General features: G+C 42.8%; 2 protein-coding genes across 6 annotated transcripts in view; one reads left to right on the forward strand and one right to left on the reverse strand.

Annotated features, from left to right (window-relative positions):
- The first annotated feature begins 1661 nt into the window (after positions 1-1661).
- Positions 1662-10661, forward strand: gabpa (GA binding protein transcription factor subunit alpha). Of its 4 annotated transcripts, none has more exons than XM_023981215.2 (10): positions 1662-1782; positions 3364-3466; positions 3598-3742; positions 3977-4061; positions 4212-4439; positions 4650-4844; positions 7034-7090; positions 7554-7682; positions 7861-8053; positions 9903-10661. In XM_023981215.2, exons 2-10 carry the CDS (start codon positions 3390-3392, stop codon positions 10111-10113), a joined length of 1320 nt encoding a protein of 439 aa, XP_023836983.1. In that variant the 5' UTR covers positions 1662-1782; positions 3364-3389; the 3' UTR covers positions 10114-10661. The 4 variants fall into 4 exon arrangements, with proteins under 4 accessions (XP_023836983.1, XP_023836984.1, XP_023836985.1 ...); XM_023981216.3 differs by having other exon boundaries at positions 3369-3466; XM_023981217.3 differs by lacking the exon at positions 1662-1782 and adding an exon at positions 2363-2892.
- A 67-nt stretch (positions 10662-10728) lies between these two features.
- Positions 10729-15913, reverse strand: part of LOC111959686 (amyloid-beta A4 protein-like) — a 32839-nt gene continuing 27654 nt past the window's right edge. Inside the window, exons 10-18 of one of the 2 annotated variants that reach the window (XM_070437531.1) lie at positions 15593-15712; positions 15337-15436; positions 15081-15148; positions 14728-14872; positions 14531-14584; positions 14292-14383; positions 13917-14063; positions 12191-13843; positions 10729-11821 (exon numbers count right to left, since the gene is read on the reverse strand). In XM_070437531.1, coding sequence (XP_070293632.1) covers positions 13742-13843; positions 13917-14063; positions 14292-14383; positions 14531-14584; positions 14728-14872; positions 15081-15148; positions 15337-15436; positions 15593-15712 — 828 coding nt within the window. In that variant the 3' untranslated portion in view covers positions 10729-11821; positions 12191-13741. Of the gene's footprint in view, positions 11822-12190; positions 13844-13916; positions 14064-14291; positions 14384-14530; positions 14585-14727; positions 14873-15080; positions 15149-15336; positions 15437-15592; positions 15722-15913 lie in introns of both variants that reach the window. The other variant, XM_023981445.2, reaches the window with a different exon arrangement.

Genomic DNA, 15913 nt, shown 5'->3' on the forward strand with positions numbered 1-15913 from the left:
GACTAGTTAACTGTAAGGTTGCAAGATTGAATCCCCGAGCTGACAAGGTAAAAATCTGTCATTCTGCCCCTGAACAAGGCACCGTTCCTAGGCCGTCACTGAAAATAAGAATGTGTTCTTAACTGACTTGCCTGGTTAAATATCGGACAAATCGGTGTCCAAAAATACAGATTTCCGATTGTTATGAAAACTTGAAATCGGCCCTAATTAATCGGCCATTCCGATTAATCGGTCGACCTCTAATAGACATATCTGATATTGGCAGAAAGCTTAAATTATTGTTAATCTTACTGCACTGTCCAATTTACAGTAGCTATTTAGTGAAATAATACCATGCTATTGTTTAAGGGGAGTGCACAATTTTGAACATGAAAAGTTATTAATAAACAAATTAGGCACATTTGGGCAGTTTTGATACTACATTTTGAACAGAAATACAATGGTTCATTGGATCAGTCTAAAACTTTGCACATACAATGCTGCCATCTAGTGGCCAAAATCTAAATAGCAACTGGGCTGGAATAATACATTACAGCCTTTCTCTTGCATTTCAAAGATGATGGTAGAAAAAAAATTCTAAAGAACAGTTCGTTTTTTCTTTGAATTATCTTTTACCAGATCTATTCTGTTATATTCTCCTACATTCCTTTCACATTTCCACAAACTTCCAAGAGTTTTTCCTTTCAAATGGTATAAATAATATGCAAATCCTTGCTTCAGGCAGTTAGATTTGAGTCATTTTAGGCAAAAATTGAAGGAAAAAAGGGGGCGGATCCTTAAGAGGTTGGGCTTATAAGTAAGCATTTCACTGTAAGGTCTACCTGTTGTATTCAGCACGTGACAAATACAATTTGATTTGATCATGGCTACTGAATGTGTTGCCCAGTCTGAAATCAGTCTATTGCCTACCACCCACTCCTTGCTTACCGTACACCCCATCAAATGATTTCTTCCCTTGGGAAATGTCTACTGGTAGGGTTATTTTTGGAGTGGGCATGTTTGAGGTGTCTGAGCATTATGCAGATGTCACTTACTGGTACAAGATTAGTATTCTTGGTGACTAGATATATCAACATTACATACAATATGTATTCATTATGAACAGGCACTGCAGCATAAGGATACTACTTAGATAATTACATTTTAGTCATTTAGCAGACACTCTTATTCAGAGCGACTTACAGTTAGTGCATTCATCTTAAGATAACATATCACAGGCATAGTAAGTACACTTTTCCTCAATAAAGTAGTTACATGTATCAGCAAAGTCAGATCTAGAAAGGGGTGGGTCAAGTGCAAGTGTATACTAGATAATACTTTGAAATGAATAACATCCTTCTGTAATAAGAACTCATTCACTTTACATGTTTGTTTAGGGATTTTATTAATAACATATTCAAATTTTGAATTTACTAGGATATCTATGGGAGGGACATTGTGGAATAAGGATGGCTGGTATATTTCAATACATAAATGCAAACATACAGCGACTGTTCTTATCTACAACAGCCTGTTGTTCCAAGTGGGTTAAATGCTAAAAATCAATAATTATGCTTGCTTTCAAACATCACATACATACACATAATTACAACCAAATTCACACATATATCATGATGTATTTGCTTACAAGAGTAAACGCTGGTCTGTCTAAAAGGCAAGCTTGTCCCCGCCCCCTCGTTGACCAAAAACTTGCATGAATTCGATTTGAGTGAAGGCTAGCTAGCTTGTTATCCTACATCGACTCATAGCAAGTCCACTATCGTGGAGTGTACATTTGAAGAGGTATGAGTATTAACTATTTTTTATTTAGATATATGAAATCCATAACATATGACAGGAAGTGTATCTCCTTTCACTATGCCTCATCGGTCTTCCCGCTTTTTGTATCAAACTATGTTTGCTAGGTACTAACTAACGTTAGCTTGTTGATCCGCTAACGTTATGCCACATGCCATGGTGGATGCATTAACCTAACTAAAAACAATAACATCAAATCCTAAATACTACTGAAATGAATAGTTTTCAGACGACTTCACAACTACAAAATATATTTCTAAAATGACTTGCCTACGATGTACCTCAAATCCCAAATCCAACTTTCGACACGTTTGCTATTAACGTTAGCTAGCTAGGTATAGTGCTAGCTAATGCCAACGACAGCTTGCGCGGTCCAGTTGTTCGCCGTGTTGATACGTTATAGCGTTAGCCAAATATAAATAAGCTTTCTTATTGTTATAGCTAGCTAAATATAAATTTATAATCGAGCAAATTACTCCGGAATTTTCCCCTCACCGCTCTCGGAAGTCTAGACAACACTGTAAACTTAGCCAGGATTTCCGGCTTCTTTGCATTTGCCCCTCTGCTGTTTTGTTTCCGTTTCTCTCATTTCCGTTTCAAAGTTTTCCAGATTATAAGTTTCATAGTATATTTTCATCGACATTTAAATCAGTTATTTTAGTGAATACTTTTTTTTACAGTCAGTATCAATTGTGTATTTCACATGAGACCCAACCCCGGTTTGGCGCTTGCCTCACCCCTCCACGTAACATCGCTGACAAATATGCTGGCTAGCGAGCTTTGTATTGCTACAACATTGTAGAGCTATGCTACGCGTATAGTGTGCATTCGTACCGATATATATATACACGAAGTGTTTGCTTTCAAGGGCGTTAAATTTATCAAGTTTATGTCATGATTTATAAACTAATGGCCCACCGCAAGGCCTATGCGTTGGAGAGGCCTCGCCCTGGAGTTAGTACTTAAGCGCACACAACTCTCTGCCGCCCAATGAGAAACCGATGAACTCTATTCATCAGAACTGCCAGTCACTGGTCATGAACCTTGTAGATTTAATTTTTTATGAAATGCCACTTTTCATGAAATGCATTCAAGGTAATTCACTAAATGTTTGACTAAAGTGACAATTTTGTTGCTATTCCTCAATGTTATTTTAATTGTATATGAAACAATATACCACGGGTATGACGAAAACATTTTTTTTTTTTACTCTTCTAATTACGTTGGTAACATGTTTCATAATAGCAATAAGGCACCTCCCGGTTTGTGATATATGACCGATATACCGCAGCTAAGGGCTGTATCTAGGCACTCCATGTTGCGTTGTGACCATGAACAGCCCTTCGCTGTGGTATATTGGCCATATGGTATACTGGCCATATACCACAACCCCTAGGGCCTTATTGCTTAAATATACCAATCAGCATCCAGGGCTCAAATGACCTGGTTTATAATTGATGATATCTGATGTGAAGCCATTGTATGTGTTTTTAACATAACATCTGAAAATAATTGATGTAATCTAAATGTGGATTGATACTTACCCCCTGCCTGTCTTTTCCTCAGAATAGGTTTAATCTTGGTGTACAGCGATGTCTAAAAGCGAGACCGAGGAGATGATAGAGATCGAGATCGATGGACAGGAGAAACAGGAGTGTCTGGAGGAGGGGTGTGTGATATATTTTACAATGTGAAAAGGCACCGATAAGCCCATCAATTCAAACCCAGCTCCCTCCCTACTACTGATGACTTAACGTTACTATTTGTGTGTTTTTGTTTGTGTGGTTGTGTCATTTTCAGGGTTGAGGAGCAGACCATCACATCAGCCGATCTGATCCAACAGGACATCGACATCAATGAGCCAATCGGTAACCTGAAGAAGCTCCTGGAGCCCCGTATCCAGATGCCATTGGACGGATATGAGATCTGTCTACAGGACATCCAGGTACTGATAGAGGCCTGTATTTAAGGGGTTGAAATATCTGTCCAACCTGATCAGACCTGATACTAATGGAGAGTCTCATGTGTTCTAGAGTTTTATCATTTGATGGAGAAATGTGTTTAGCATTATCTAATTTATTTTGATCTCCCTTTCTGACCCTCCCATTTGCTCCCTCCTCTCTTTATTAATCTGTCCTTTTCTCTCTCTCTCCTGTCCACTTTCTTTCTGTCTTTCCAGCTACATCCAGACCACAGCCTCTTTGATCAGGGAGTGAAGACCGATGGCACAGTGCAACTCAGCCTACAGATCATCACCAAGCCAGGTACACACATAAGACTCTGCACTAAGACTTTATCAAAACCCAGGCACCCAAACTATAGACGCACACAAATGTTGCACCATAACAATTAGACTGTCGATAGTATTGAATCACACTCTAACCTCCACTCACCTCCCGCCTCCTTTCATCCAGGCGAGGAAAAGCTGAACATCTTGGAGATCGTGAAGCCGGTGGAGACGGTGGAGGTGGTGATCGACCCAGATGCAGCAGGGGAAGAGGGCACCTTGATGGAGGAGGAGGGCCAGCTGATCGCAGTGGAGCGCTCCTCCCTGTCAGACGACACGTCGGAGCAGGTGACCCGCTGGGCCGCCGCACTGGAGGGCTACCGCAAGGAGCAGGTCCGCCTGGGGATACCCTACGGTGATGAGTACACACACTGAAACACATACACATGAATAAGACACAACACAGATACACGCACACTCTGAAACACAAAAACATAATTAATCAGGCAGTTACACACCATTGTACAAAGTGAGGCCAGTTTTCTGCAGTTGCCTTGACATTTTTAACAGACAAAAAAGCTGTAGTCCGCATCGTCACAGTCTTGTAATGTGTCTCTCCTCTCAGACCCAGTACAGTGGACGGCAGACCAGGTGATCCACTGGGCAGTGTGGGTGATGAAGGAGTTCAGCATTGACGAGATGGAGGTGGGAGGGATTCACATCCCGGGTCGCGATCTCTGCACCTTCACCCAGGACGAGTTCCTGCAGAGGGTCCCCAGTGGAGAGATCCTCTGGAGCCACCTGGAGCTGCTTCGCAAGTGTGAGTGTCACTGAGTTAGTGTGTTAGGGTTAAAGGCTAGCCTAAGTAGAGCCATAATAACCATATTGTTTACACATGCTTGGTCCCTTCCCACTGAGAACAGACATCACTTAAAATTGTATTCATCACATTTATTAATTTTTATTTAACTAGGTAAGTCAGTTAATAACAAATTCTTATTTACAGTGATGGCCTAGGAACAGTGGGTAAACTGCCTTGTTCTGGGGTAGAACGACAGATTTTTACCTTGTCAGCTCGGGGATTCGATCTAGCAACCTTTCGGTTACTGGCCCAACGCTGTAACCACTTGGCTACCTGCCGTCACATGCACCAAATACAACAGGTGTAGACTTTACTGTGAAATGCTTACTTACGAGCCCTTTCCCAACAATACAGAGTTAAAAATGACAAAAAAAATAGCACAATCAAAAAAGGAAATAGTAACACAGTAAAATAACTATAACGAGGCTATATACAAGGAGTACCAGTACAGAGTCAATGTGCAGGAATACAAGGTAATTGAGGTACATATAGGTAGGGGTAAAAGTGACTAGGCTATCAGGATAGATAATAAACAGAACAGCAGTGTGTGTGAAAATGTGTGTGTGGTGTCAATATGCGTGTCTGTGCCTGTGTGTGAGCATATGTAGTGTGTGTTGGATTGTAAGTGTAGAGTCAGTGCCCCCCAAAAAAGGGTATCAATGCAAATAGTCAGGGTATCCATTTAATTAGCTTTTCAGCAGTCATATTGCTTGGGGATGGAAGCTGTTCAGGAGCCTTTTGGTCCTAGACTTGGCGCTCCGGTAACGCTTGCCGTGCGGTAGCAGAGAGAACAGTCTATGACTTTGGTGGCTGGAGTCTTAGACCATTTTTTTTTAGGGCCTTCATCTGAAACCGCCTGGTATAGAGGTCCTGGATGACAGGGAGATCGGCCCCAGTGATGTACTGGGCCCTACACACTACCCTCTGTAGCACCTTCTGGTCAGATGCCAAACAGTTGCCATACCAGGCAGGGATGCAGCCAGTTAGGATGCTCTCGATGGGGAAGCTGTATAACTTTTTGATGATTTGAGGGCCCATGCGAAATCTTTTCAGCCTCCTGAAGGGGAAGATGCGTTGTCATGCCCTCTTCACAACTGTTACGGTGTGTTTGGATCATGATAGGGCCTTAGTGATGTTGACACAGAGGAACTTGAAGCTCTCAACCGCTCCACTACAGCCCCGTCAACGTGAATGGGGGCATGCTTGGCCCTCTGTTACATGTAGTTCACAATCAGCTAATTTGTCTTGATCACGCATCACAATGCTAGGTTTCTGACCTCCCTATAGGCTGTCTCATCGTTGTCGGTGATCAGGCATACCACCGTTGTGTCGTCAGTAAACGTAATGGTTGTGTTGGAGTTGTGCGCGGCCACGCAGTCGTGGGTGATCAGGGAGTACAAGAAGGGACTAAGCACGCACCGCTGAGGGGCCCCTGCATTGAGGGTCAGCTTGGCGGATGTGTTGTTGCCTACACTCACTACCTGGGGGCGGCCTGTCAGGAAGTCCAGGATCCAGTTGCAGAGGGAGGTGTTCAGTCCGTAGCTTAGTGATGAGCTTGGAGGACACATCATTCTCACATAGGTGTTCCTTTTGTCCAGGTGGGAAAGGGCAGTGTGGATTGCAATCGAGATTGCATCATCTGTGGATCTGTCGGGGCGGTATGCGAATTGGAGTGGGTCGAGGGTGTCCGGGATGATGGTGTTGATGTGAGCCACGACCAGCCTTACATCTGTAGCCATGAAATGCTTTGAGAGTGCTATGGGGCAGTAGTCATTTAGGCAGGTTACCTTCGCGATCTTGGGCACAAGGACTATGGTTGTCTGCTTGAAACATGTAGGTATTACAGACTGGGTAAGGGAGAGGTTGAAAATGTCAGTCAAGACACTAGCCAACTGGTCAACGCATGCTCTTGAGTGTTCGTATTGTTAATCCGTCTGGTTTTACTCACATCGGCTACAGGGAGTCTATTCCATGTTGATTTCATTGAAATGATGTGGAAACATTGATTCAACCAGTTTGTTCCCAGTGTGTTCAGATCTGAAAATTCTGAAGGGATAGAGGCTAGGACAAGGGGATTGAGAGCCTGGGCAAGCATGTTAATTGAAGTTGGTTTTAGCTCATACTGTATCTGTCCCTGTTCTTTACAGATGTGTTGGCCAGTCAGGACCAGTCTGGCCAGGAGGCCACAGTCACCATTGACCAACGTACGTTTATTTCCTCCCTCTCTGACTCACTGTCACCCTGAATGCACCTACCACACTATCTTTCCTCTGTGTGAGTTGTTGCCTGTAATAAAAAGCATGAGTTGGCGCACACCCAGAGAAAATTATTTGAATGTGGAGGTGCTGACTAACGGGAAATAAACTGTAAGCTATAAAAAAAAACACCAATGTTTTGGCATCACTGTGCCTTCTTCGGGGTCTGAAGAAGGCACGGTGATGCCGAAACATTGGTTGTTTTTTACCCAATAAATGACCGGGAGGTAATATATTACGAAACATTTATTTTTATTTTTATAGTTTACAGTTTATTCCCCGTTAGTCAGCACATTAAATCATTTTCTCTGGGTGTGCGCTTTTAATTAGGAACACCAAACTGACAATAGATCAGTGTCTAACTCAATCATGTATGTTTCTGAGTGTTTGAACCTCCTGTCTCCGCCACCAGAGGTCCAGATCATCCCGGCCGCTGTGCCGACCTCGCACACCACCATCAAGGTGCTGAAGCAGAGCCGCGGCCCCAAAACACCCCGCATCTCCGGAGGAGAGGAACGCAGCTCACCTGGCAACCGCACAGGTACGCATACATGTGTGCGTACACCTGAAGAGCATAAGTCTTGATGTTTTTTCTGAGTGCCTTAATGGTGTATGTGCTCAAATCTGATGTGGATGTACACACACACACACACACACACACACACACACACACACACACACACACACATATACAAACGTCCTGTCACCTGTCCTTGCAGGTAACAATGGTCAGATCCAGCTGTGGCAGTTCCTGTTGGAGCTGTTGACGGATAAGGATGCTAGAGACTGTATCTCCTGGGTGGGAGAGGAGGGAGAGTTCAAACTCAACCAGCCTGAACTGGTGGCCCAGAAATGGGGCCACCGCAAGAACAAGCCGACCATGAACTACGAGAAACTCAGCCGAGCACTCAGGTATGTCAATCGGCCTGTTTTTTTTTCCCCATTTCCCTCTCTTAAATTTCCGTTGCATAAATTCAATTTCTTATCTTATATCTTGAACTCTCTTGTCTTGTTTCATTTGAGCCCTTTGGCCTATGATAGGGCTAAATTGAAAGGTTTCTTACAGAAGAAATATGAAATTCATATGCATAAGCATGGTAGCAATTGAAAGGGAACAGTTTGGAGGTTATGGGAAAATGATTAGACCAAATGTGTGTAAACAACAGTTAACCTGACACAAGACTGAATTCAAATATTACACTGTAAACTTTTTGGGCATTTTACATTTACTGTACTTTTCGCCGCATTTGTTGATAGCTAAATATGAACATACTGTGAATACATTCAGTCACATGATTAGGATATTCCTGTAAAATGTGTGGAAGGTGCAACATAAGAAGAAAACAAATTACAAAGGTTTGAGAGGACTAACCGGTGTCTAAGTGGCCACACCCTTCTCCAAAGTGCACAATTCCTAAGTAATTTCAATGCACTTTTATGAAAAAATGTATTGAACTATAATATGCTTTTTTTGAGCTCTCATAGCTGTGCCGTTGAGGAACTAGAGCAAGCACACTTGTAGTTGTTTTGTTTGGAACACAACCCTGTATCCCCGTCACAATTACTGTTTACACAATCCAAAAACGGCCCATTGAAATCGCAATCTGGGTCAGGAGGCCATCATTTGAAAGCTTGTTCTTTTGCCAACATGACTAGCTAAGTTATAAAATCCAGTCTTAGTGTTAGGCTTTCACAAGGCAATTCAGAGATGTTTTGGTACGCATAGAAAGATTCAGGTGTGTGTTCCACAACAAATTATCTTAAAAATAGACTGATATATTCTGTTCAGAACAACCCAGGTTATGACGCCATGTCATCTTGTACCTGGAATATAGTGGTCATAAACGTTGACACTGTAAATGACATGAGTGTTTTATGGAGATGTGAGAAGAAAAAATAAGAATTAGCACCCTTATGTAGACATGGCTCCACCCACATCTGTTCCATCCACCAAATATAACAATGTGCATTTCATAAATATTCTAATAAAGTGTTTACATAAACACGTCTGTAAAACCACAATGAGGACCACGTGGTTTTACAAACATGTTTTATGTGAACACTTTATTAGAATATTTCTGAAATGCACATTGTTATATTTTGTAACACGTATTTTCCCTCGACTCAACCCCATTCGATGCATGGAACGGATGTGGGTGGAGCTATGTCTACATAAGGGTGCTAATAAATTTAAAAAACTCCCAAGCTCTGACGAAGGCCGTGAGGCCGATACGTAAGCTTATTAAAGATCAGTGATACTATCAAGAGCAGTGTGCGGGTTTCTTATTTTTTCCTCATCTTATTCAACTGTTACCATGCACCTGCAAAAAACATAGCTCAGGTGTGCAAGTGCCTTTTGAATTATGATATGGAAATGTGTAGTGCACATTTGGATGGTTTGGATTGCTTCTATGGCATCACAGCGGTATTTATTATAATCAACATCTCATCTTTCAAAATACATTGAGTCCTCTTTACAGCATTTCTCTCACTCCAATAACAAAACATTTGCAAAAGTTGCCCAATTAGCAGGAGGGATGTGGGCAACTTCTTGTCGCGTGCAGTGCTCAAGTTCAGAACAGCTGTCAGTCAAAACCCATACAGCGCTGTGAAACGTAGAGCCTGGGCTCTGGCCATTTTATAGCATGTTAGTGTACAGCCACTGCATTCTAATTTAGGTGCTTATCGGTGCACAAATCTGCCATTTTCAACCCCTATACAGGTATGAGTGTAAGGATACTTCATCTGATTATTTTCTCAGGTATTACTATGATGGGGACATGATCAGCAAGGTGCAGGGCAAGCGTTTTGTCTACAAGTTTGTGTGTGACCTGAGGACTCTGATTGGCTACAGTGCTGCTGAGCTCAACAACCTGGTGACTGAGTGTGAGCAGAAGAAGCTGGCCCGCATTCAGTTGCACGGAATTGGCCAGCCCATCACCACTGTGTACGCCTCCGCACAGGACAGCTGAGGGGGGGGAGCCTGGGGCTCTTTGATAAGGGTAGAAGTTGCCCATAGGCACAGATCTAGGATCAGACTACTATGACCAGCCCTAAGCTTAACCATTAGAAGGTGGAAATGATAAACTGACCTTAAAACAGTGTCTATGGGAAACTTCATCCTACTCCTTTGGGTTTGATTGGAGACGGGGCTGAGGCAGGATGGGGAGGTTGTTTTCTTATTTTATTTTAACCAGGGCGGGAGTGTCTATGGATATTGTGTGTGTGCATGAGCGTTAGTGTGCCTCAGTGTGTGTGTGTGTGTGCATGAGCGTTTGAGTGAAGGAGTGTCTGTGTTTGAAATATGAGCTTAGCATTTTTTTTCTTCCTTTATCTTGTAGCTTGGTATCGTTTCCATTGTATATACCGGTTCTTCATGTTTTTGATAGCCACAAGGACAGTGTATTTTCATATTTTCCATTTATAAATGATCTGTTTTCTATTTTATTTTGAGTGTCTTTTTCCCTGATGAGCTGGACATTTTCTGTCCTCCAGGGGGAATAAAGTTTCATGTTTTTTCCTAAGGACTCAGTGTAACATTGCTCCAATGTAATGTGTATGCACAAACACACTCTTTTGCGCCATGATAACGTGTTCAAATGTTTTATTGTTCCCCCTATATAAAACACTTGTCATTCACACAGGAGTCAAGCTCTGTCATGAACAGAGATCTGTATGTACATTACATTTTTTTTATTGATGGGATGTGTGTAGAAAGCTTTGTAAAGGTACAACGAAAGTCAGAATTAACAAATGAAAGATAGCATGAGTATCCTTGACAACACAATTACCTGATTCAGTTTGTGTGTGTAGATCTGTGGAATAATTTCACAATACGAATGTCACATTCATGTCTATTGGAGGCTGTAGTTTGACTTAATTTTGGTAGGGGGTATGTCTGATCTCTACTACTGCCTCTAAATACTGATCCCAGATCTGGTGTGTGTTCAGTGAGGTGAAACATTCTGAATGTTGCAGATAGAAATGTAACAAACACTACTTAACAGACAATGACATCTGATCTAAACATTGACGTTGTGCGCTTCATATCAGGGCCCATATTCACAAAACCTTAAATGTATTCTTAACTATAGATTTAAGAAAATTAAGTTGCTATTCCTCAAAGGTTATTGGGGGGGGGGGGAAATTGCGCTATTTCTTATGTTTTGCCTTGAGAATTTTTTAATTAGATTCTTGAAAATAATGTTAATTTCAAGATATAGCTAAACCCTTGTCTTAAACTCAGCGCAGTGAGAGAAAAAGCTCATGAAAGCAATTGAACATATTTAATTCACTCAACCTTCATCTGAAAGTTTCAGTACTGATTATTTTAAATCCAAGAACATGTTTTAGAACAGTATTTTCAGTAAGGAATATGCTAACATGTTTTAGAACAGTATTTTCAGTAAGGAATATGCTAACACGGTTGCCATGGCTAGCTAGACATCTTTGTTTTTTAAATGGCAAGAAGATATGAGATGTTCGTAAGAAAATAAGATTGTTGAGGAATTGCACTTAGGAGGTTATTTTCCTGAAGTTTTTGCACAATACGAGTTTTGTGAATCTGGGCCCAGGTCCCTGTTTTTAGCTTCGCACGCATTGGTCCGAGATCAATTTTACCATCAATAAACTGGTCTGAGGTCAGTATTTCTTTAGCCTCTGCTTTTAAAACCAGGAGGTCTGAGAATGAGAGATGACAGACAAGCAAAAAGGGGGATATCCACCATGAAACACATAGGTACACTGTACACTGTACATGTATCAAACACTGGAGGGAATGTGTGTGTGCAAGAGTGATGATAGGAAAGGTGACTTTATCACACTCAATCCCCGCCCCCTCTCAACTTAATCTAATTCTCTCTTACACACCAACTCCAAAGCGCCGACACAGCACAAAGAGGGAGTGATAGTGAAGGGATTGAGAGCAGGGCTGTTGGGGGGGTGGTCTATGGGACAGAGAGAGGGAGTGATAGAGAAGGGATGGGGAGCAGGGCTGTTGGGGGGGGACTGTGGCTGTCTCTTATACACATCTAGATGTGTATAAGAGACAGGCGGGGGAGTGATAAAGAAGGGATGGGGAGCAGGGCTGTGGGGGGGGTCTATGGGACAGAGAGAGGGAGTGATAGAGAAGGGATGGGGAGCAGGGCTGTTGGGGGGGGGGGGGTCTATGGGACAGAGAGGGAAAGAAAGATAGAAAAAGAGTGAAAGCCTGAGAAAAATATTAATTATTTCTGTTTCCATAAATTATATTCATAGATATTCACAGATGATATAGGAATTGGAAAGATAGGGTGAAATACTGAGATTTCTGGAATAAAATGAGGAATGGAGCTGAAACACAATTCTATGGACATGGAATATCAGTTAACAGACGGAATGCCGATAAACAGAGCAGTAATACCAGTAAATAATCTGACTCTAAATGAGTGCATAGAACGCAAACAGTAACACATTCGACTTCCTTTCAGATACTATTACACTTCATATTATATTACATATAGAGCATTCAGCCCATGCAGCTAAGACCGAATGAGGCATGGGGGGGAGAAAACAAAGGAGAACACAGATTCTATTTAAAGCATGTCTCCGTGACAACAAAAACCAGATTCAAAATACTTTTTTTCTCTTCATATCACAAGATCAAAGAAGACACTAAAATGTTCTATCCTGCTAAGTGCACGAGGCCCAGTCCCCACGACAGGAGCCAGGTTCTCTATGTATATCCGTCATCAATATCACCATGCACTACATATAGTTAGAGCTTTTTTCTGCCTTGTTTCAATACTTTTTGCACAAAATAAAAACATTCGATATTTATTCATTTACATATTTCTGATGACATATATATATATATATTTTGTATATATGTTTTACCTGAAAAACAAACCTGAAACTCTTGGGATATAATTCTGCAGAGAGGAGCTCAGGGTAGACTGAGCCCATCCTCCCTTCGCTAGCACTAAGAGCTGTTATGTCATCACCAAAAACAGCACAGCCGTCATCTGAGAGGAGCAGTGGGAGAGATGGAGGGGGAGAGGAGTGCGTAGGAGAGATGGAGGGGGAGAGGAGAGTGCTTCAGAGCGAGGAAGATTACAGGTGTATATGAGGCCTCTGTTTAGCCCTCTTAGAGATGTGAGTGCTGTACTATGGGGGAGGGCCAACCAACCCACAGATACATGGACAGATAAATCAATGTGTTTCTCTATTCTGTACAAACGCTACGGGATCTCATCTGTGATTGGCTAAAAATGTGTAGGTGAAGAAGGATACCCTTGTCTGACTAATGGCAGCTATGGATGTTGATGTGCTGCACTCTACGAGGAAGGGATGGAGAGTGTGTGGCTTGGTTCCATTTTGGCTCCTAGCCCCTTGGCCTTCACTACCCCTGGGTGGCTATAAGTAATATGACCACGGCTCTTTCTAACCCAATAGATTTACGTGGAGCTTCAGTCATACTGGTTTCACCTATCAAGTCCTTTAAGATCCATTGAAAATAAGAGTAGGAGCTAGGAGAAGGGTTTAGGGACCAATATGCAACGGGGCCTAGGTGTGAGGGGTTAAGGAGGGTTCAGGGTCAGTGAGGGATCAAAGAGTAGCTCCTTAGTTCTGCATCTGTTCGAAGAACTTGTAGGTGGGGTTCTCATAACCGTTCTGCTGCATCTTGGACAGGTGTCGCTCCTCTGGGGTCACTGCAGCATCCACCTGCAACACACACACCAGGTTAACACACAGGTACAGAATACACACGCACGCAAACACACACACTCTGTCTTACCTCGATGACTCCGTGATGGATGGAGGTGTACTGCTTCTTCCTCAGCATGATCAGAGTGATGACGATGACTGTCGCTATGACAACCCCACCCACCATCAGCCCAATGATGGCACCCTTGTTGGAGCCAACATCCTCAGCAAAGAACACCTGGTAATAATCAACACAACACCTGTCAACTGGATATGGTGAGTATTTGTTGAGTGTTTCTGCAGGTATAGACTGTGATGAGAACTGTGTTTACAAGTCTCCAATGCACAGATAAGCCATTATAGAAATGTTCCCGTTTCTATCATAAACATGTGAACTACTGAGCCAGTTTGTGATGTATACGTGTACGAACATGTACCAGTGTATAGGTACTGAATGTTTCCGTACCAATTTTTGATGATGCACTTCATAGCTGGCGCTTTGCCGCTCTCCTTTCTCCATCCGCACCTCAGGGAACTCCTCAGGCCTCAGAGCAGAGACTCAACACACAGAGAGAGAGAGAGAGCATCATACACCATACAAACATACACACATAATCAAAGAGACAAACACAACCGAAACCGCAAACATACCCATACAGCATAAACACAATCATACACATACTATAGGAACACACACACACTTACCAGGCCGAGTGGGCAGACCTCTATCTGGAACTGGACGAGCGTCAACAGGATCAACTGTTTTAACAGAGGAAACACTCACTGACAAAAAGCTTTAGAGCATGACCAATTTAATAAATAATGCACGAAACAGCTGTTCTGTGTGTGTATTTCCGTGGTTTTCTAGGCTGTGTGTTAGGCTGGTTGTGTTAGTGTGTTACCATGGTTGTCGGTGTTGGGTTGGTTGAAACTCTCTGGGTGGATGAAGCCGAGTCTGTCCAGGCCCATGCCAGGGTCCAGAGGGGCAGAGCTGTAGGCCTGGTCAGGCATCAGGGCATCGTTCCCATAGCTCACCCTGACATCAGTCTGCAAACAGAGGATACACATGACTGACTTTCAGTGTGTGTGTCAAGTAAACTTCAATAACAGTTATATTTTAGAATATTTTTATTAAAATCACTTCCTGAATTGACTGCCTTCCATTTGAATTGGTCCCAGCCCTGGTGTGTGTGAGATAGGAGAGATTGTAACATTTTTATGAATGAGAGTGTGCATGCCTGTGTGTAAAACTCACCCTCTCATCACTCTGCAGAGATGAGACTTGCTGAGACAACTCTGACTGAACCCTCTGCATCAGGATCGCTACACACACAGAGACAGAGACAGAAGGGGAAAATAGAAGGAAAAGGAGACAGAATGAACAAGCCAGAAAGGAAAAGGTATAGTAGGTACATTATCTCTGTAATAACACAAAATAGTATTACACTGTGTATGGACTGAATAATAACATGAAACTGCAGTATATGGGTAGGAGTAGGGCGGACACTCACAAACTTGGTCTTGGATTTTGTTGGCCATGCTGGGCACTTTGAAGAGCAGCCCCAGGGATTGGTTCATCCTCTCGTCAATCACACGCAGGTGGGTCATCACCTAGAGGTCAGAAGGGCAAAGTTCAGAGGTCAAAGAAGTAACACAGGACACAGAGTGGCTGTAGGGGCTTGTGGGTAGTGTAGGGTGGTTGAACGGTGAGCTTAGGGGGCTTATGGGTAGTGTAGTGTATTATAGTGGTTGGGGGAGTGGGGGTACCTGGGGTCGGATCTGAGCAGCCTTCTTGGGGTCGACCATGCGGACGTGTTCGTAGTGTTTCAGGGTGTGTTGTCTGTCCTTCTGCTCTGCACGGACATACTTCTTCAAAAGGCCCAGCACCTGACGAGGCCTAAGGGGGAGAGGGTGGGGGGGGGGGAGAGAAGGGGATGGAGGAGAAGAAAGTGAAATGACAGAGAGAGCAAGAGAGAAAGTGAGAGAAGGGGGACAGAGACAGAAAGAGAGAAATAAGAGGTATTGATGTGGACAACGTGTATGTACAAGTGAGGATGTGTTTGATTATAGTGAGAATGACTGGTCAGT

This window comes from Salvelinus sp. IW2-2015, linkage group LG36, assembly GCF_002910315.2.
Source record: "Salvelinus sp. IW2-2015 linkage group LG36, ASM291031v2, whole genome shotgun sequence".
NCBI lineage: Eukaryota > Metazoa > Chordata > Actinopteri > Salmoniformes > Salmonidae > Salvelinus > Salvelinus sp. IW2-2015.